The following is a 23403-nucleotide window of genomic DNA, read 5'->3' on the forward strand; positions in this document are numbered from 1 at the left end:
TACAAGCAAAACCAATAAAGATAAGAAGGAAAGCAGTAACCTGAGAAAAATTACTTCCAAGGGCTCTGATAAAGGCCTAATTTCTAAATATAGAGAGAGAATTAATTCAAATAAAAATTAATAAGAATACAAACCATTATCCAATTGACAAATGGTTAAAGGATATGAACAATTTCAGATGAAGAAATCCAAACCATTTCTAGTCACTTGAAAAGATACTTTAATTCATTATTGGTCAGAGGAATGCAAATTAAAACAACTCTGAGATACAACTACATACCTCCCAGATTGACTAGGATGACAGGAAAAGATAATGATAAATATTGGAGGGTATGTTGGTGAAGTAAACTGATCCAACCATTCTGAAGAGCAATATGAAACAATGTCCCTTTAAACAAGCAATGTCCCTATTGGGCCTGTATCCCCAAGATATCATAAAAAAGGAAAAAGGACTTATGTTGGCAAAAATGTTTGTAGCAGCCCTTTTTGTAGTGGCAATGAAGTGGATACTGAGTGGATGTCCATCAGTTGGAGAGTGGCTGAACAAGTTATGGCATATTACATTTTTGGAATAATATTATTCTATCAGGAATAATCAGCAGGATGATTTCAGAGTGGTCTTGAGAGACTTACATAAACTGATGCTAAGTGAAGTGAGGAAAACTAAGAACATTGTATGCAGCAACAATAAGATTATACAATGATCATTTCTGACAGAAATGGCTCTTTTCAACAGCAAGGTGATTCAGGCCAGTTCCAGTGGTCTCATGATGAAGAGAGCCATTTGCACCCCAGAGAGAGGACTATGGGATCTCAGTGGGAATCACAACATAGTATTTCACTTTTGATGTTGTTTCTCTTTGCTTCCTTTTTGTTTTCTTTCTTTCTTTTTTCCCCCCTTTTGACCTGGTTTTCTTATGCAGCATAATAATTGTGAAAATGTGTATTGAAGAATTGCACATGTTTAATATATTGAATTACTTGCTAACTGGGGATGGGTGAGGGAAATGGAAGGAGAAAAAATTTGGAACACAATATTTTGCATGTTGAATATTGAAAATATACATGTATTTAAAAAATTAAAAATAAATAAAATTAAATAAAAAGTAAAACAAAACAAAAATGTGAGTTCCACATTCTCTCCTTTGTCCCTACACACAGTTCCTATTAAGAAACTATATGTGAAGTTATGCAAAACATTTCCATAGATGAGAAAGAAAACATAGAACTCTCTTATTGTAAAAACAAACAAAAACACCCAAACAACAGCAACAATAACAAGAACAATCTTTAAGAAAAGTAAAGTTAGTACTCCTACTGATGAACATGCCTTTTTGCATAACATCATAATGAAATCCTTTTTGTTTTTTCTTCAAAGAAAAATAAAACTTAAAGGGAGAGAAAGAAAAGCAGGATTGGAGGGAAAGAGAGAGAGAGAAAAAGAGAGGTCAATTTCTTATCCTAAGTCCTTCAGAGTAGATATGGATCATTGTACTACTCAGAATAAGAAAGGCATTTACACTGGTCATTGCAGATCATTGCTATTAATTTGCATGTATGTGTGTGTATACATATCTATCTATCTATCTATCTATCTATCTATCTATCTATCTATCTATATCTATATCTATATCTATCTATCTATCTATCTATCTATCTATCTATCTATCTATATATATATATATATACATATATACATGTATATGTATACATATACATCTCCCCATCCAATTGAGCCAGACCTTTCCTGAAATCCTTGCAAAGTATCTTAAGTTGGAAAATGATAATACTATGAAAGTTTGTGGATTCTGTCACTCCAGATTCTATTAAGAGGCTTGATTTAGCATTGATTCTGAAATTTTGTTTTTAAATTTAGGATTAGATTATTTAGTTTTTTATTAATGATTTAACTGTTTTTCCCACTGCCCTTTGATGAATTTTATCTTATTGCATTAAGATCTGAAAAGAATGCATTTAATATTTTTGAATGACTTCTGGGAGTAGAGCTAGAAAACTAAGCAGGAAATCAGTGTAGCACTCTCATATTCACCAAAAAACAAACATAAAATAGTTTCCACACCAAATCGGGGCAGAGAAGAATCATCAAAAATACTGGGAGAAATAAATTGTGAGCCCAAAAATCTTGAAAAATTAGCAGGAAATGTGTGAGGCAAAAGGGGAGCACAATGCAAGTCAGGAAGCAAGCCAGTAGGAAGCCCCACCTCAGGAACCATATGTAGAAACTGAGAACCAGTATGGTGGAGTAAGCAAATGCCAACATTGGATCCCCAAAATATCCCAGTATAGTCAGGGGAACAGGGAGACTACCTCTGACAAGGGTCACATGCTTCAGTCTAGGTCCTTGAAAACAGGCAAGCTCCAGAGGCCAGACCTCCTTTCAGTGTAGCCCCAGATAAAGAAGTAAACTCTAACCTTCAGGCACCTAAGCAAACAGGTACCTGCCAGTGATTGGATTACCCTGTCCTTTGTCGTATTGGGGGGTGAATGCAGAAGCTCCTCAAGGGCCTCAATACATGCCAAACACTATCACTAACAGCTCAATTTGGTACCAAGCAGGCTGTAAGACCCTGAGGGCCTCCAGCAGTGCTAAAGGATGAGCAAAAGAGGATCTGACCATAGAAAGTTATTATGGTGACAGAATAGATGAGGGCAACTATGTGAAAATATCTATGGGCAAAATGCCAATGAAAAGTTCTTATTTTTTTGCCCTTGAATTATATGATTTTTAAGCTATTTTTTGAGCTCTCCTAAAAGTCCTTTCTGGGCCTGAAACCACTTTCTCTTTTTCTTTAGGGATGGGGTGGGGTAGAGTAGCTGACACTGCTGGAGGCTTATACTGAGCCAATGTCCGAGTGTTTGTGCCTGCCTTCTTCTAAGGCTTTTTCTGCACTTTTCCAGAGATACACTGAAGCAAGTAGCAGTTTAACCACTTGTGGCTGCCTGTGTGCTTAAGTACCTCTAGGTTTGAAATTGACCTCTTTTCCTAGGGCTACACTGAAACACATGAGTTCTGGCCCCTGGGGGTTTCTTGTTTACCAGGGAGCTATCCTAAAAACTCGGAGCTAAAGTTTGCCTGTTCCCCTGGCCATGCCAACATGGAGGTACATGGGAGGTGCTGGTGTTAGCTTTTGCCTAATTCTCTGAGCTGACACTCAGAATCTACTGCTGGTTTGCTGAGGTGGAACCTGATGTAAGTTTCCTGAGATGCTTCTTGTTCTGGACTGCATTTCCCATTTATTCTAGGGAGATCTTTCCTGCCAATCTTCCAAGATTCTTAAACTCACAGATAGTTTCACTCCATCCTTTTGATGGTTCTGCTATTATAGAAGTTTCATTGGGGAGCAATTTTATGTTGTTTGGAGATTAATGTGGAAGACTCAAAATGATTTATTATTTACTTCCCGATCTTGACTGCTGAACACAATGTTAATAAAAATAAAAAACAAAACAAAACACACCTTTTTAGACATATGATAATATTAACTACTAATACTAAAGTTTATGATTCCATCAGTTTCAATATCTCTCATTATCTTTTAATTCCCATCCAAACATACTTTTTCCTCCTTTCTTAGATCTGATATTAGAGAGTTAGGATCAGAGAAAAAAGAGAATTAATATTTCTATCTGCTAGAAAGAGCTTATTAATATTTCAAAATAAATAGTTTTTCTTTTTAAATCTATGATTTCATCAGTGAGGATTTTTCTTGCACTAACTGAACCTTTAACAGAATCAAGCTGTTTTGTCATTTATGACTAAGTAGTCAAGGGATAGTACTATCTTTCATCAGTACTAGCTTATCAAAAACCCATATATCATCCAGCATACAATAAGCTCAGTACTTCAGAAGTATTTCAGAAAACATTTGTGTTTTCATCAACATAGATATTCTTTCCACTTGTTCAGCTCCTTAAGAATTTTAATAAGTTGACTTTGTGAGTTAATGATCTTTCTCCAAATCAATTGGTGCTCTCTTTCTGGCAATTAATTCTTCTAAATTTACATAAGTGTTCCCCTAAACAAGAAAGTTCATTGCTGTATTCATGTTCAAAGACTTTCAGAAAGTTAAGACATAAAAGAGCTTCATCTGATTTTGCTTTAGACAACCAATTGTCACTTCTACATTATGATAGGGCACTGGAGTAAGAATTTAATGGAATTGATAAGATTGTTTCTAATTGTTTTTGTTTGTTTGTTTGTTTGTTTGTTTTTTTGTCTGAGGCAACTGGTGCTACTGACTTGCCCAGGGTGTCACAGCTAGGAAATGTTAAGTGTCTGAGCCCAAATTTGAACTCAGGTCCTCCTAACTTCAGGGCTGGGTTTCTATCCATTGTGCCATCTAGCTACCCCTTTCAAAGAGCTTCCACTTTACTTTTCAGGCCAGTAAACAAACTGAATTGCCTTAATTTTGTCACCCAAGGAACATTGACACAATCTCTATTTTTTTAAATTATGATTAATTTCACAATCCCTACTAAAATTGGAAGGGGACAAAAAAGTTCTCTTTTCCATCTTTCTGTCTGGTTTTCATTGTCATTTCTAATGCTGCACTTGAGTAATCAAAATACTCCTCTCCATCACTATATGTTCATGTTGCATATGTGTATTAAGACTAAATGATATGAGATATCTTCTTATTGAAGTATATCTAGAAACATGATTAAATGTGATTAGTTTAAAGTTTTAAAAATGAATTGTTTCTTTGTTATTCTAGAACGGCCCTTATGATTGCTGTCACTCAGGAATCATCAGATTTGGTCACTCTGCTTCTCCACCATAATGCTGATCCCACTATCCAAGATGTGTATGGATGGACAGCTGAGCAGTATGCTCAGCAATATGATTATCCTCTGTAAGTGCTAACATAATTCTAAATGTCTTTATGTAACTGCATCTAAAAGAATTTTTCCTCCATAAAATCGAAAGTGAATATGGTTTTTATACTTGCATAATGTAACAACTGTCTGGCAAAGTCCCTGGAAAATTCCAGCTCTTCCAACTGCCACATGTTCAGAATAGCCCTGGGCAAACAGGCAACCTCTTGAGGATAGACCTCTGTTTCATACTTAAGGATCCTAAGAAGAAATTGAGCAAATGACCAACTCAAATTATCGAAGTTGAGTACAACACGGGCAAAAAAGATATGAGCTAGAACCACACAAGTCTGATATCAGAATTTTCAGAAGTAATAATGATAATAACTGCCATTTTAATAGTGTTTTTAAGATTTTCCAATGTTTTACATACATTTTCGTATTTGATCTTCACAAATTCTATAATATAATAATAATTGTGTACATTGATAGAGGCAGTGGGTTTTGTTGTTGTTTATTTCTTTTTTAATGTCTTGCAGACATCTCTCACTTGTAAGAGACCTAAAGTTAAGGTTTAGGGAAAATCACATTATATCTTGGATATCTTCATGTGAGTGCTAATGAAAAAGAATCCTATATGTTAATGGCCAACATTAAGTATTCACAGGCACTTTGTAGGGGTAAATATGCTCAATTTGGTGTCAGAAGTCCTGGGGAAAGATCATCCCTCTCACTGTGTGTGGACAACTTGTCTGGACAACTGTATCCTTTCTGGGATTTAGTTATTTAACTGATAAAAAGATTACCCTTGAAGATGGCGGAGAGGAAACACACGACTCAGTGAACGTCCTCACTCCCTCACAACCAATTAGATAAATTAAGTCTCAAAATTAGCTCAGGACTGATAGATACCACAAGGACTGGAAGCACGACTTACCAGCTGAAGAGAATCTGGAGTTTCAACAGGAAAGGTCAGTTCTCAGGGGAGGAATAAGAAAGACCAGCACAGACGGTGGGGTAGGGGCACACTGCGCCCATTGCGCTGGGAGGGGCTCTGGGATCAGAGAAGCCACTGAGGTAAAGGAATCTGGCACAGGCTGTTAGCTCTTCTCTGCTAATTATTTAGCAGTTCAGAAGAGAAAGCCAAAATATTTTAAAACTCAGATTAGATTTTCCCCAATCCTGGGGGTGACTCAGGCACCAGGGGGTGTGGCCTCAGCTACCTCCTGAGAATAGTTAAGAGACTGACAAGTGGGTGGATACGGCCCAAGGCAACACACACTGCCTAGCTTAGCTGGAGGGAGTGGAACTCAGCTCCAGGAAGTCCCAGAGAAGCGGAACCTTTGAACTAGGGACCGCGGTTTCTGGCAGACACTTCCAGTTTGAGCGCAGGGGCTTCTTACGTCACCTGCTGCAGACACCCACTCCCCACCCGGACACATAGCCTGGGCTTCCTGCAGTCTTCACTATTCTACGCCCTCGAAGCACAGCAGTGCTAATCACCTCTGAGGCACTCCCAGGGAGGGGGTGGGGAACTCTCTCCCAGAGCTCTCTCTTAGCGCGGGCGCAGGGGCGGCTGCATCCATCCGGTCTGGGAGGAAGCTGGTAAAGAAGTAAATAATTTCCTACCCCAGGGACAGACCCCAAAACATTTTTTAAGTATGAGCAAAAAAGCTAGAAAAACTATAGATTCCTTCTATACAGAGAAAGAGCGGGTATCCAACCCCGAGGAAGTTAACAGCAAAGATTCAGAAGATAACAACCTAAAGGGGAACGATTCCTGCCCCCCATCACATAACTCTCTCCTAGAAGAAGCTCTTAAGAAATTGAGGGAGATCGAAGAAAAATGGGGAAAGGAAAGAGAAGTTATGATAGAGAATAACAATGTCCTGAAATTGGAGTTGGAAAAAATAAAGAATTCACAGGAGATGCAGGGAAACAAAATTAGTGAATTAGAAAAGGTTAAAAAAACACAGGAAAGTAGGATATCTGAATTGGAAAAGATAAAAAAGTCTCAAGAAAATAGAATTTCTGAATTGGAAAAAGAAAATAATTCTCAAAAAAAAAAAAATTAGGGAAATGGAAAAAAACTCAATAGAGCAAAATAATTCATTTAAAAACGAAATTGGGCATTTACAAAAAGAACTAAAAACTGTGAAAGAAGAAAATAACTCCTTAAAAGTCAGGATGGAACAAATAGAAATGAATGATTCACAGAGAACCCAAGAATCAGTCAAACAAAACAAAAAAAATGAGAAGCTGGAGAACAACGTCAAATACTTACTGGGAAAATCTATAGACCTGGAAAATAGATCTAGGAGAGATAATCTGCGGATTATTGGACTTCCAGAAAACTATGACCAAAAAAAGAGCCTAGATTCTATTTTACAGGAAATTATCAAAGAGAACTGTCCAGAGATAATAGAAACAGAAGGGAAAGTAGATGTGGAAAGAATTCATCGAACTCCTTCTGAAATAGACCCTAAAAAAAGAACACCACGGAATATTGTGGCTAAGCTGCAGAATTACCACACAAAGGAGAAAATCCTGCAAGCAGCTAGAAAAAAACAATTTAAATACCAAGGTGCCACAATAAGGGTCACCCAAGATCTGGCTGCCTCCACATTAAAAGATAGAAGGGCCTGGAACCTGATATTCCGAAAGGCAAAAGATCAAGGACTGCAACCAAGAATGAACTACCCAGCTAAGTTTAGCATCTTTTTCCATGGAAGAAGATGGTCATTCAATGAAACAGAGGAATTCTATATGTTTCTAAGAAAAAAACCAGACTTAAACAAAAAATTTGATCTACATCCACAAGACTGAAGAGAAACAGAAAAAGGTACACATAACCCTTGAGAACTGTAACTTTGTTGTGGGTATATAAAAAATACTCAAGGATAATTTGATTTTACTGATATAAAAGAAAAAAAGGGGGGTGTGGTAAAGGGAAGGAGGTCGGTTCAGAAAAAGGGGAAGGAGTGATAAAAAGAGGGAAACTACATCCCAGGAAGAGACATAGAAAATACACCATATCTGAGGGAACTTAGTGAGGGGGAGAATCATTGTGTGAATCTTACTCTCATCAGAAGAGGCTCAAAGAGTAAATAATTAACATATTTGTTTTTCAGAGAATTTTCTCTCACCTCATTAAAAGGGGGGAGAGGAAAAGGGGAAAGGAAAAGGAGAATAAGTGAAGGGACTTGGAGGGAGGGGGGAGGGATCCTAAAAAAAAAAAAAAAAGAGGGAGGGTTGCGCGTCACAAGGGGGGTCTGTAAATTAAATATCGGGGAGGGGGAACAGGGGGGTCAAGGGAAAAAAGTATAATCTGGGGATAATACGATGGCAGGAAATACAGAATTAGTAATTTTAACTGTAAATGTAAATGGGATGAACGATCCCATCAAACGGAGACGGATAGCAGATTGGATCAAAAAGCAGAACCCTACAATATGTTGTCTACAGGAAACACACTTAAAGCAGGGAGATACATACAGAGTAAAGGTAAAAGGTTGGAACAGAGCTTATTATGCTTCAGGTAAAGCCAAAAAAGCAGGGGTAGCTATCCTTATCTCAGATCAAGCAAAAGCAGAAGTAGATCTCGTTAAAAAAGATAAGGAAGGAAACTATATCCTGCTGAAAGGTAGCATAAATAATGAAGCCATATCAATACTAAACATATATGCACCAAGTGGTATAGCATCTAACTTTCTAAAGGAAAAGTTAAGAGAACTGCAAGAAGAAATAGACAGTAAAACTATAATAGTGGGAGATCTCAACCTTGCACTCTCAGATTTAGACAAATCAAACCACAAAACAAACAAGAAAGAAATTAAAAAAGTAAATAGAACATTAGAAAAACTAGGTATGATAGACCTTTGGAGAAAACTGAATGGCAATAGGAAGGAATATACTTTCTTCTCAGCAGTTCATGGATCCTATACAAAAATTGACCATATATTAGGACATAAAGATCTCAAAATTAAATGTAGGAAGGCAGAAATAATAAATGCCTTCTTCTCAGATCACAATGCAATAAAAGCTACATTCAGTAAAAAGTTAGGGGTAAATAGACCAAAAAGTAATTGGAAACTGAATAATCTCATCTTAAAGAATGACTGGGTGAAAGAGCAAATTATAGAAACAATTAACAATTTCACCCAAGATAATGATAATGATGAGACATCATATCAAAATCTTTGGGATGCAGCTAAAGCAGTAATAAGGGGAAATTTTATATCTTTAGAGGCTTATTTGAAGAAAATTGAGAAAGAGAAGATTAACGAATTGGGCTTACAACTTAAAAGGCTAGAAAAAGACCAAATTATAAACCCCCAACCAAAAATTAAACTCGAAATACAAAAATTAAAAGGAGAAATCAATAAAATTGAAAGTAAAAAAACTATTGAATTAATAAATAAAACCAAGAGTTGGTTTTATGAAAAAGCCAATAAAATAGATAAACCTTTGGTAAATTTGATCAAAAAAAAGAAAGAGGAAAATCAAATTGATAGTCTTACAAATGAAAAGGGGGATCTTTCCACCAATGAAGAGGAAATTAGAGAAATAATAAGGAGTTACTTTGCCCAACTTTATGCCAATAAATTTGATAACTTAAGTGAAATGGATGACTTTCTCCAAAAATATAGGCTCCCTAGATTAACAGAGGAGGAGATAAATTGCTTAAATAGTCCCATTTCAGAAAAAGAAATAGAACAAGCTATTAATCAACTCCCCAGGAAAAAATCCCCAGGGCCAGATGGATTCACATGTGAATTCTACCAAACATTTAAAGAACAATTAGCCCCAATGTTATATAAATTATTTGAAAAAATAGGGGATGAAGGAGTCCTACCAAACTCCTTTTATGACACAGACATGGTACTGATACCTAAACCTGGTAGATCGAAAACTGAGAAAGAAAATTATAGACCAATCTCCTTAATGAATATTGATGCTAAAATCTTAAATAAGATATTAGCAAAAAGACTTCAGAAAATCATCTCCAAGATAATACACTATGATCAAGTAGGATTTATTCCAGGAATGCAGGGCTGGTTTAATATTAGGAAAACTATTAATATAATTGACCATATTAATAATCAAATTAATAAGAACCATATGATCATCTCAATAGATGCAGAAAAAGCATTTGACAAAATCCAACATCCATTCCTACTAAAAACTCTTGAGAGTATAGGAATAAATGGATTATTCCTTAGAATAATCAGGAGTATATATTTAAGACCGTCAGTAAGCATAATATGCAATAGAAATAAACTGCAACCTTTCCCAGTAAGATCAGGAGTGAAACAAGGTTGCCCACTATCACCATTACTATTCAATATAGTACTAGAAACGCTAGCCTCGGCAATAAGAGCCGAGAAAGAGATTCAAGGAATTAGAGTAGGAAATGAGGAAATCAAACTATCACTTTTTGCAGATGACATGATGGTATACTTAGAAAACCCCAAAGACTCTGCTAAAAAGCTACTAGAAATAATTCAAAATTTCAGCAAAGTGGCAGGATACAAAATAAATCCACATAAATCCTCGGCATTTTTATATATCACTAACAAAATGCAACAGCAAGAGATACAAAGAGAAATTCCATTCCAAACAAATGTTGAGAGTATAAAATATTTGGGAATCCATCTACCAAAGAAAAGTCAGGAATTATATGAGAAAAATTACAAAACACTTGCCACAAAAATAAAGTCAGATTTAAATAATTGGAAAGACATTCAGTGCTCTTGGATAGGCCGAGCGAATATAATAAAGATGACAATACTCCCCAAACTAATCTATTTATTTAGTGCTATACCAATCAGACTCCCAAGAAACTATTTTAATGACCTAGAAAAAATAACAACAAAATTCATATGGAAGAATAAAAGGTCAAGAATTGCAAGGGAACTAATGAAAAAAAACTCAGAGGAAGGTGGTCTAAGTGTACCTGATCTAAAGCTATATTATATAGCAGCAGTCACCAAAACCATTTGGTATTGGCTACGAAATAGACCGGTAGATCAGTGGAACAGATTAGATACAAAGGACAAAAAAGGATACATCTATAGCAATCTAATCTTTGACAAACCCAAAGATTCCAACATTAGGGATAAAAATTCATTATTCGGAAAAAACTGTTGGGAAAACTGGAAATTAGTATGGCAGAAATTAGATATGGATCCACACTTAACACCATATACCAAGATAAGATCAAAATGGGTCCATGATTTAGGCATAAAGAGGGAGATAATAAATAGATTAGAGGAACAGAGGATAATCTACCTCTCAGACTTGTGGAGGAGGAAGGAATTTATGACCAGAGGAGAACTAGAGATCATTATTGATCACAAAATAGAAGATTTTGATTACATCAAACTAAAAAGTTTCTGTACAAATAATACTAATGCAAACAAGATTAGAAGGGAAGTAACAAATTGGGAAAATATTTTTAAAAACAAAGGTTCTGACAAAGGTCTCATTTCCAAAATATATAGAGAACTGACCCAAATTTATAAGAAACCGAACCATTCTCCAATTGATAAATGGTCAAAGGATATGAACAGACAATTCTCAGAGGAAGAAATTGAAACTATATCCACTCACATGAAAGAGTGTTCCAAATCACTACTGATCAGAGAAATGCAAATTAAGACCACTCTGAGATACCACTACACACCTGTCAGATTGGCTAAGATGACAGGAACAAATAATGACAAATGTTGGAGGGGATGTGGGAAAACTGGGACACTAATACATTGCTGGTGGAGTTGTGAAAGAATCCAGCCATTCTGGAGAGCAATCTGGAATTATGCCCAAAAAGTTATCAAACTGTGCATACCCTTTGACCCAGCAGCGCTACTACTGGGATTATATCCCAAAGAAATACTAAAGAGCGGAAAGAGACATATATGTGCCAAAATGTTTGTGGCAGCTCTTTTTGTTGTAGCTAGAAATTGGAGGATGAATGGATGTCCATCAGTTGGAGAATGGTTGGGTAAATTGTGGTATATGAAGGTTATGGAATATTATTGCTCGGTAAGAAATGACCAGCAGGAGGAATACAGAGAGGCCTGGAGAGACTTAAATCAACTGATGCTGAGTGAAATGAGCAGAACCAGAAGATCACTGTACACTTCAACAACAATGCTGTATGAGGATGTATTCTGATGGAAGTGGAAATCTTCAACATAAAGAAGATCCAACTCACTTCCAGTTGATCAATGATGGACAGAGGTAGCTGCACCCAGAGAAGAAACACTGGGAGGGGAATGAAAATTGTTAGCACTAATATCTGTCTGCCCAGGTTGCATGTACCTTCGGATTCTAATGTTTATTGTGCAACAAGAAAGTGATATTCGCACACATGTATTGTACCTAGACTATATTGTAACACATGTAAAATGTATGGTATTGCCTGTCGTCGGGGGGAGGGAATAGAGGGAGGGGGGGTAAATTGGAAAAATGAATACAAGGGATAATATTATAAAATATATATATATATATATATATAATAAAAAAAAAAAAAAAAAAAAAAAAAAAAAAGATTACCCTTAATGCCCTTAATAAGCCTTTTCAGTTTTAAGCCTACAATTCTATAGTACTGTGACTCTGAAGACAAATGTATTACATCTCAGTTGAATGATTAGTATTGCTTTATTAAAGACTTTATTAAAACAATAAAAATATTAAAAGTGTCTAATATTTGAGATACATAAAGATTTGTTGCATATATTATTTTATTTGGGTGATGCAGACATATTTTGTTTACTTTTTTTTTAGACTTACTTATTATCAACAAATTGAAAATCAGAAAGACTGTAATAAGCCCTCTACATCCCAAATCAGCTGTTCAGAGCAACCTTCTGGTTTTGGATTTGCTTTCAGTGTACCATTCCTGTACAAAAAAGGTAGAACTACTGATAAACCCAAATAAATAGTTAATTAAAAAATAAGCGCTATCTTAAAATTCATACATTCTCTATTTTAAAATAATAGAAACTTTTTTATCTTTGGTTAATGAATTAATTACCAAATTGTAGGTCTACTACCCTGAAACTACAAAGCAATGTTTGTGTCACTTTTATCTGCTTTATCTCCCCAATAAATGTTAGGCTACACTATCAATTTTCTGACTTCCAAATTATTTTATAAATGTTTAACCAAATTATTCTACATATGTTAAACCAAAATAACCAAATAACTTAACCAAAAGTGAAAACTCTTTAACACTTAAAACATTAAATATTACATTTGATAATATAATGTTTTTACGCTTAAATGTGGGGTAAATAAATGATACCATTTCTTATGATTTAATATAAATTGAATGAAATTCGCCAAAGATCTATCATATCAAACTTTTCTAGTATTCTATTTACCTGTTTGGCTTCTTTCTTATTTATTTTATGGTTTGGTTTATCTAATTCTGAGAGTGCAAGGTTGAGATCTCCCACTATTATAGTTTTGCTGTCTATTTCTTCTTTCAGCTCCCTTATTTTCTCTTTTAAGAATTTAGATGCTGCACCACTGGGTGAGTATATGTTTAATATTGATACGGCTTCATTATTGATGCTGCCCTTTAGCAGGATATAATGCCCTTCCTTATCTCTTTTAATTCAATCAATTTTTGTTTTTACTTGATCTGAGATGATGATGGCTACCCCTGCTTTTTTGGCTTTACCTGAAGCATCGTAGATTCCTTTACTTTTAGTTTGAATGCATTACCCTGTTTCAGGTGTATTTCCTGTAAACAACTTATAGTAGGATTCTGACTTTTAATCTAGTCTACTCACTGATTCCTCTTTACAAGGGAGTTTATCCCATTCACATTTATGGTTAGAATGACTAATTCTATATTGCTTGCCATCCTGTTAACCTCTGCTTATGTTTTTAACCTTTCCTTCCCTCTTACCCCCCTACCCAGTATTAAACTTGTGAACACCACTTGCTTTTCACAGCCCTCCATATATTTTCCCAATTTGTTACTTCCCTTCTAATCTTGTTTGCATTAGTTTTGTTTGTACAAATGCTTTTTAATTTGATGTAATCAAAATCTTCTATTTTGTGATCAATAATGATCTCTAGTTCTCCTTTGGTCATAAATTTCTTTGTCCTCCACAGGTCTGAAAGGTAGACTATCCCCAGTTCCTCTAATCTGTTTATGATCTCATTCTTTATGCCTAAATCATGGACCCATTTTGTTCTTATCTTGGTATATGGTGTTAAGTGTGGGTCCATATCTAATTTTTGCCATACTAATTTCCAGTATTCCCAACAGTTTTTTTTTTTTTTTTCAAATAATGAATTCTTATCCCAAATGTTGGTGTCTTTGGGTTTGTCAAAATCTAGATTTCTATAGTTGTACCCTATTTTGTCCTGTGTACCCAATCTTTTCCCCTGATCGACTAGTCTATTTCTTAGCCAATACCAAATGGTTTTAATGACTGTTGTTTTATAATATAGTTCTAGATCAGGTACAGCTAGACCAACTTCATTTAATTTTTTTTCATTACTTCTCTTGAAATTCTCGACCTCTTATTGTTCCATATAATTTCTGTTGTTATTTTTTCTAGGTCATTAAAATAGTTTCTTGGGAGTCTGATTGGTATAGCACTAAATAAATAGATTAGTTTGGGGAGCATTGTCATCTTTATTACATTCGCTCGGTCTATCCAAGAGCACTTAATGTCTTTCCAATTATTTAAATCTGACTTTATTTTTGTGGCAAGTGTTTCGTAATTTTGCTCATATAATTCCTGACTTTTCTTTGGTAGATGGATTCCCAAATATTTTATAGTCTTGACAGTTGTTTGGAATGGAATTTCTCTTTGTATCTCTTGCTGTTGCATTTTGTTGGTGGTGTATAAAAATGCTGGAAAATTATGTGGATTTATTTTGTATTCAGCAAATTTGCTAAAGTTGTGAATTCCAATAACTTTTTATTAGAATCTCTTGGGTTCTCTAACTATACCATCAAACCATCTGCAAAGAGTGATAGTTTGATTTCTTCATTACCTACTCTTATTCCTTTAATCTCTTTCTTGAATCTTATTGCCGTGGCTAGCATTTCTAATACAATATTGAATAGTAATGGTGATAGTGGGCAACCTTTTTCACTCCTGATCTTACTAGGAAAGGTTCCAGTTTATCTCCATTACCTAGTATGCTTACTGATGGTCTTAAGTATAGGCTCATGGCTATTTTAAGGAATAGTCCATTTATTCCTATTCTCTCAAGTGTTTGTAGTAGGAATGGATGTTATATTTTATCAAATGCTTTTTTTTGCATCTATTGAGATGATCATAAGCTTTTTAAAAATTTGATTATTAATATGGTCAATTATACTAATAGTTTTCCTAATAGTTTTCCTAATATTAAACCAGCCCTGCATTCCATTCCTTGTATAAATCCTACTTGATCATAGTGTATTATTCTGGGGATGATTTTCTGAAGTCTTTTTGCTAATATCTTATTTAAGATTTTAGCATCAATATTCATTAAGGAGATTGGTCTATAGTTTTCTTTCTCAGTTTTCAACCTACCTCGTTTAGTATCATCAGTGACATGTCTGTGTCATAAAAAGAGTTTGGTAGGACTCCTTCATCCTCTATTTTTTCAAATAATTTATATAACATTGGGGCTACTTGTTTTTTAAATGTTTGGTAGAATTCACATGTAAACCCATCTGGTCCTGGGGATTTTTTCTTGGGGAGTTGAGTAATAGCTTGTTCTATTTCTTTTTTCTTAAATGGGACTATTTAAGCAGTTTACCTCCTCCTCTGTTAATCTAGGAAGCCTATATTATTGGAGGTAGTCATCCATTTAAAATTGGGCAAAGTAACTCCTTATTATTTCTCTAATTTCCTCTTCGTTGGTGGAAAAATCCCCCTTTTCATTTTTAAGACGAACAATTTGTTTTCCCTTTCCTTTTTCTAATCAGATTTAACAAAGTTTTATCTATTTTATTAGCTTTTTCATAAAACCAACTCTTAGTTTTATTTATCAATTAAAAGGGGTTTTTTTCTTTCTTTTTTTTTTTTTTCTTTCTTTATTTTTTTACTGAGGCTGGGGTTCAGTGACTTATCCAGGGTCACACAGCTAGGAAGTGTCAAATGTCTGAGGCTAGATTTGAACTCAAGGCTGGTGCTCTATCCACTGGGCCACCTAGCTGCCCACTATTTTCAATATTATTGATTTCTCCTTTTAATTTTAGAATTTCAAGTTTAGTTTTTGGTTGGGACTATTTAAGCAGTTTACCTCCTCCTTCTCTTAATCTAGGAAGCCTATATTTTTGGAGGTAGTCATCCATTTAAAGTTGGGGAAAGTAACTCCTTATTATTTCTCTAATTTCCTCTTCATTGGTGGAAAGATCCCTCTTTTCATTTGTAAGACTAACAATTTAAGTTTTCCCTTTCCTTTTTCTAATCAGATTTACCAAAGGTCTATCTATTTTATTAGCTTTTACATAAAACCAACTCTTAGTTTTATTTATTAATTCAATAGATTTTTTTTTCATTTTTTTGTTTTTTTTCTTATTTTTTTTCCTGAGGCTGGGGTTAAGTGACTGGCCCAGGGTCACACAGCTAGGAAATGTTAAATGTCTGAGGCCAGATTTAAACTCAGGTCCTCCTGAATTCAAGGCTGGTGCTCTATCCACTGGGCCACCTACCTGCCCACTACTTTCAATATTATTGATTTCTCCTTTTAATTTTAGAATTTCAAGTTTAGTGTTTGGTTGGGGGGTTTATTTTGGTCCTTTTCTAGCTTTTCAAGTTGCAGGCCCAATTTATTGATCTTCTCTTTCTCTCTTTTATTCAAGTAAGCCTCTAAAGACATGGCATTTCCCCTTATCACCTCTTTTGCTGCATCCCACAAATTTTGGTATGATGTCTCATCATTGTCATTATCTTGTGTGAAATTATTATTTTTTTCTATCATTTGCTGTTTTACCTAGTCATTTTTAAGATGAGATTATTTAGTTTCAAATTACTTTTTGGTCTATTTGCCCCTAACTTCTTGTTGAATGTAGTTTTTATTGCATTGTGATCTGAGATGAAGGCATTTACTATTTCTGCCTTCCTGCATTAAATTTTGAGATTTTTACGTCCCAATATATGGTCAATTTTTGTATTGGTTCCATGAACTGCTGAGAAAAAAGTATACTCCTTTCTATCACCATTCAGTTTTCTCCAAAGATCTATCATACCTAGTTTTTCTAATGTTCCATTTACCTCTTTAATTCCTTTCTTATTTTTTTTATGGTTTGATTTATCTAATTCTGAGAGTGCAAGGTTAAGGTCTCTCACTATTATAGATTTGCTGTTTAATTTTTTTTGCAACTCTCTTAACTTCTCCTTTAGGAAGTCAGATGGCATACCATTTGGTGCATATATGTTTAGTATTGATATCGTTTCATTATCTATGCTACCTTTTAGCAGGATATGGTTTCCTTCCTTATCTCTTTTAATTGGATCAATTTCTGCTTTTGCTTGATCTGAGATAAGGATGGCTAGCCCTGCTTTTTTGGCTTCACCTGAAACATAATAGATTCTTTTCCAACCTTTTACCTTTACTCTGTATGTATCTCCCTCCTTTAAATGTGTTTCCTGTAAACAACATATTATAGGGTTCTGACATTTGATCCAGTCTGCTATCTGCCTCAGTTTAATGGGAGAGTTCATGCCATTCACATTTAGAGTTAAAATTACTAATTCTGTATTTCCTGCCATCATATTATTCCCTGATTATGCTTTTTTTTCCCCCTTGTCCCCCTGAAACCTTTACCCAGTATTGAATTTATGGACCCCACTTGTGATGCATAGCCCTCCCTTTTAAGTATCCCTCCCCCCTCTTTTTAAGTCCCTTCTCCTTTCTTGTACCCTTCCCTTATTCCTCTTTTTCTTTTCCTTTTTCCTCTCCGCACTTTTAATGAGGTGAGAGAGAATTCTGTGAAAAACAAATATGTCAATTATTTACTCTTTGAGCCTACTCTGATGAGAGTAAGATTTATACAATATTTCTCCCCCTCTCTAAGTTCCCTCAGATGTGGTAAATTTTCTATGCCTCCTCCTGGGATTTAGATTCCTTCTTTTTATCTTTCCTTTCCCATTTTATGATACTATCTCCTTCCCTTTACTACTTCTTTTTCATGTTATATCAGTAAAATTAAATTATCCATGTGGACTTTGTATCCACAACAGAGATACAGTTCTCAAGAGTGCTTTTTACCTTTTTTTTTTTTGCTTCTCTTGAGACTTGTGGATGTAGATCAAATTTTTTGTTTAAATCTGTTTTTTTTTTTTTTTTTTTTCCTTAGAAACAAATGGAATTCCTCTGTTTCATTAAATGTCCATCTTCTTCCATGGAAGAAAATGCTAAACTTAGTTGGATAGTTTATTATTGGTTGCAATACTAGTTCTTTTGACTTTCAGAATATCAGGTTCTAGGCCCTACGATCCTTTAATGTGGAGGCACCCAGGTCTTGAGTGATCCTTATTGTGGAATCTTGATATGAATTTTTTTTTTTTCCTGGCTACTTGCAATATTTTTTCCTTAGTTTGGTAGTTTGGCAGCTTAGCCACAATGTTCTTTTTTTAGGGTCTTTTTCAGAAGATGTTCGAGGAATTCTTTCATCGCCTATTTTCCCTTCTGTTCCTATTATCTCTGGACAATTCTCGTTGATGATTTCCTGTAAAATAGAATCTGGGCTCTTTTTTTTCATCATAATTTTCAGTAAGTCCAATGATCCTCAGATTATCTCTCCTAGATCTATTTTCCAAGTCTATAGATTTTCCCAGTAAATATTTGATGTTATTCTCCAGCTTTTCATTTATTTATTTTTTTGTTTTGTTTTGTTTTGTTTGACTGATTCTTGATTTCTCAATGAATCATTCATTTCTATTTGTTCAGTTCTGATTTTTAATGAGTCATTTTCCTTCAAATTTTTAGTTCTTTTTGTATGGGTCCAATTGAGCTTTTAAATGAATTATTTTGCTCAGTTGAATTTTTTTTCATTTCACTATTTTTTTAGTGAGTTATTTTCTTTTTCCACATCACAAACACTACTTTTTAAGGATTTTTTTTATCTTCTCCAATTCAGAAATCTTACTTTCCTGTTTTTTGTTAATCTTTTCTAATTCACAAAATTTTGTTTCCCTGCACCTCCTGTGAATTCTGTATTTTTTTCCAACTCAAATTTCAGGACGTTGTTATTCTCTATCATAGCTTCTCTTTCCTTTCCCCATTTTTCTTCAAAATCTCTTAACTTTTGAACAGTCTCTTCTAGGAGAGGATTATGTGTTGACGGGCATGTATCATTCCCTTTTAGGCTGTTATCTGGAGAGTGTTTGCTGTTAGCTTCCTTGGGGTTGGATACCAGCTCTTTCTCAGTATAGAATGTGTCAATCATTCTCTTCAGTTTCTTACTCATTCTTAAAACTCTGTGGGGGTCTGCTCTTTTGTATGAAATTTACCAGCTTTCTCCCAGACAGTTGATAGGATGCAGCAATCCTTTGACTGGGCTAAGAGAGAACTCTGGGAGAGAGTTCTCTTCCTCCCAACAGAAATGACTCAGAGGTGGTTAGCAGGGCTGCAGCAAGGAGTGCCCATTGAAGGACCCACACTATGTCACCTAGCAACTGCCCTGAGACTAGAGGCTGAACAGTAAAAGCGTCACAAACCCCAGGCAAAGCCTCCCATAGGGCCGTAAATATTACCAGCTGACACAAAAAGCCCCTGCTCTTAAACTGGACATCTCTGCTCAGAAAGCACACTTGCTGTTGCAGGGGTTCTGCTGCTGTGGGAGTTCCACTGCTGCTGAAGTTTCACTACTGTGAGAATTCCACTACCTCAGGCTGAGCCCCACACTATGAGGATCACAGCCTGCCCCAGGCTGTGTCCCCTGCTGTTCACATTCTTAACTGCCCTAAGGAAAAGCCCCGGACAGCAGAAGGGGGCTGCACACCATAATGAGATTAGTGTTAGGTAACTTCTGGTTTGGGGTGATTATATTTTCTGGATTTTTACTTTAAAGTGGCTTTGATTTCTCTTCTTATGTGCCATTTTACAAGCAGAGTGGAGCTATCAGCCTATGCCAGATTCCTCTATCTCAGTGGCTTCTCTGATCCCAGAGTTCTCCCCAGCCCATTTGACTCAATGTGCTAGCCCTTAGTCCAACCCTGTCTGTGCCGGTGCTTTTTTTCCTCCTCTTAGAACCGACCTTTTCTGTTAAAATTCCAGATTCTCTTTTTCTGGTAAGTTGTGCTTCTAATCCTTGTGGTTTTTATCAGTCCAGCATTATTTTTGAAGCTGATTTCACTAGTTGGTATTGATGGTAAAAGGGAGCTTAGAAATGCATGTGTATCTTCTGTGCCATCTTGGCTCTGCCCCACTTTCTTTCCTTTTTCTAATCAAATTTACCAAAGGTTTATCAATTTTATCGTTTTTTTTCATAAAACAAACTCTCAAGTTTTATTTATTAATTTAAAAGTTTTTTTATATTCAATTTTATTTTCATTTTCATTTTAGTATTCCAAGTTAATATTTGATGGGAGGGTTAATTTGCTCTTTTTCTAACTTTTTAAGTAGTAAACCCAATTCATTGATCTTCTTTCTCTATTTTATTCAAGTAAGCCTCTAGAGATATAAAATTTTCCCTTATTACCACTGTGGCTGCATCCCACAAATTTTGGTATGTTGTCTCATTGTCGTCATTCTCTTGAGTGAAATTATTGTGTCTATGATTTGACCCATTCATTCCTTAGGATGAGATTATTTAGTTTCCAATTACTTTTTTGTTTAGCCCTAGCTTTTTGTTGAATGTAGTTTTTTCATTGTGATCTAAAAAGAATGAATTTACTATTTCTAACTTTCTGCATTTAATTTTGAGGTCTTTATGTCCCAATATATGGTCAATTTTTGTAGAAGTTCCATGAACTGCTGAGAAGAAAGTATACTCCTTCCTGTCTCTATTCAGTTTTTTCAAAAGATCTGTCATATCTAACTTTTCCAATATTACCAATATTTACCTCTTTAACTTCTTTCTTATTTGTTTTGTGGTTTGATTTATCTAATTCTGAAAGTGCAAGGTTGAGTTCTCCAACTATTATAGTTTGCTGTGTATTTTTTCTTCCAACTCTTTCAACTTCTCCTTTAGGAGATCTTGGGGCACCATATATGCACAATATATATTCACTACTTGGTGCATATATGTTTAGTATTGATACTGCTTCATTGTCTATGCTACTCTTTTGCAAGATGTACTTTCCTTCCTTATTTCTTTTAATTAGATAATATTTTGCTTTTCTTGATCTGAAAATGGCTAGCCCTGCTATTCTGAATTCACCTGAAGCATAATGAATAGATTCTCCTACAGCCTTTTACCTTGACTCTGTATGTATTACCCTGCTTTAAATGTGTTTCCTGCAAACCATATATTGAAGGATTCTGGCTTTTGATGCAGTGTGCATCAGACTCCACTTTATGGGAGAATTCATCACATTCACATTTACAGTTAAAAGTACTAATTCTGTATTTTCTGCCATCTTATTATCCCCAGATTATACTTTCCTTTTCCTTTCCCTCTTTACCCATGTCCCCAGTATTAAACTTAGGGCACCACTTGCCTCATGCCGCTCTCCCTTTTTAGAATCCCTCCCATCCCCTTTAAGTCCCTCCTCCTTTCCTTTAATTTTGTCTTATTTTTTTTTTCTGTATTCCCTTCTATTTAGTTTACTCCTTTCCTTCTCCCTTTTCATCTCCCACATTTCAATGGGGTGAGAGAAGTTTCTCTGTAAACCAAATATGTCTAATATTTTCTCTTTGAGCCAAATCTGATGAGAGTACGATGTACCTCCCTCTCCCTTAATTCCCTCAGATATAATAGGTTTCCTTTGCCTCTTTGTGTGATGTAATTTCCCTCTTTTTATCTCCCCTTTTCCCTTTTCTGATAAAATCCCCTTTCCACTTTTATTTTCCAATTTTTTTTAATATTATAACAGTAAAACCAAATTATACAAATGCTCTTTATGTATGCCTATAACAAAAAACAAGAGTTCTTTTTATCTTTTATGGTTCTCCTATTGGGAGGTTAAATTTTTTGTTTAGCTCTATTTATTTATTTATTTTTTCATTAGGAATAAATGGAATTCACTTGTTTCATTGAATGTCTATCTTCTTCCCTGGAAGAAAATGTGCAGCTTAGCTGGGTAGTTTATTCTTGGCTGCATTCCAAGTCTTTTTGACTTTCAGAAGCTGAGATTCCAGGCCCTTTGATCCTTTAATGTGGAAGCTGCTAGATTCTGAGTTATCCTATATTGTCGCTCCTTGGTATTGTTTTTTTTTTTTTTTTTTTTTTTTTTTTTTTTTTTTTTCTGGCTGCTTGTAACATTTTTTCCTAAGTCTGACAGTTCTGAAATTTAGCCACGTTATTACTTGACGTTTTCATTTGGGGTTTCAATGCCTATTTTACCTTCTGATTCTCTTACATGTGAGGCAGTTCTCTTGGAGGATTTTCTGAAAAATAGTGTCTAGGCTCTTTTTGCTCATCATGCTTTTCAGAGATTCCAATTATCCTTAGATTATGTGTCCTAGATCTATTTTCCAGGTCTCTTATTTTTCCACGTAGATATTTAACATTTTTTTCTATTTTTTTCATTTTTTTGTTTTTTCTTGACTGATTCTTGATGTCTCAAATAATCATTCATTTCTGTTTTTTCAATTCTGAGTTTTTAAATTAATTTTATAAATATAATTTTTTCATAGTACATATGCATGAATATATATATTTTTTTACATTATCCCTGTATTCATTTTTCCAAATTTTCCCCTCCCTCCCTCCCTGCCTCTACTCCCTCCCCTAGATGACAGGCAATTCCATGAATATTAAATGTACTACAGCATAACCTAGATATAATATATGTGTGTAAATCCAATTTTCTTGTCGCATGGTAATAATTGGATTCCAAAGGTATAAGTAACCTGGGTAGAAAGATAATAATGCAAGCAGTTTACATTCAATTCTGATCAGTTCTGATTTTTAATCAAATCAGTTCTTATTTTTAATAAGTTATTAGCTTCATTAACTTTTTTCCCTTCTTTTTCTATATGTCCAATTGAGTTTTTAAATGACTTGTTTTGCTCTATGGAATTTTTTCCATTTCACTCATTTTTTTTTGTTTGTTTGTTTGTTTTGTTTTGTTTTGTTTTGTTTTGTTTTTAATGAGTTATTTTCATTTTTCCAATGAACAAATCTTACTTTCCTGGGACTTCTTTACCTTTTCCAATTCACAAATTCTGTTTACCTGGGAGTCCCTTACCTTTTCCATTTCACATTTCAGGAAGTTGTTTTCTTTTTCCACTTTATCAAATCTTTCTTTTAATGAGTTATATGCATTTCTCATGCTCTTTTGCAGAGCTTCTCTTTTTTTTTTATCCATTTTTCTTCTAGCTCTGTTTTAGGATATTTTCTGATTTCTTCCAGTTGAACTTGTCTGATGGGGATCAGGTTATATCCCCCTTTGTTTTTGTTTTTTTTTTTTTTTTTCTGGAAATTTTCTTCTA

The 23403-nt window shown here is 34.8% G+C and overlaps 1 protein-coding gene across 3 annotated transcripts in view; it reads left to right on the forward strand.

The window, feature by feature from the left end:
• Positions 1–23403, forward strand: part of LOC141544617 (uncharacterized) — a 115620-nt gene that overhangs the window by 61966 nt on the left and 30251 nt on the right. For all 3 annotated transcript variants that reach the window (XM_074271011.1, XM_074271012.1, XM_074271013.1), the window contains exons 8-9: positions 4737–4874; positions 12625–12752. In XM_074271011.1, coding sequence (XP_074127112.1) covers positions 4737–4874; positions 12625–12752 — 266 coding nt within the window. The remainder of the gene's footprint in view (positions 1–4736; positions 4875–12624; positions 12753–23403) is intronic.

The sequence above is a fragment of the Sminthopsis crassicaudata genome, chromosome 5 (assembly GCF_048593235.1).
Source record: "Sminthopsis crassicaudata isolate SCR6 chromosome 5, ASM4859323v1, whole genome shotgun sequence".
NCBI classification, from domain to species: domain Eukaryota; kingdom Metazoa; phylum Chordata; class Mammalia; order Dasyuromorphia; family Dasyuridae; genus Sminthopsis; species Sminthopsis crassicaudata.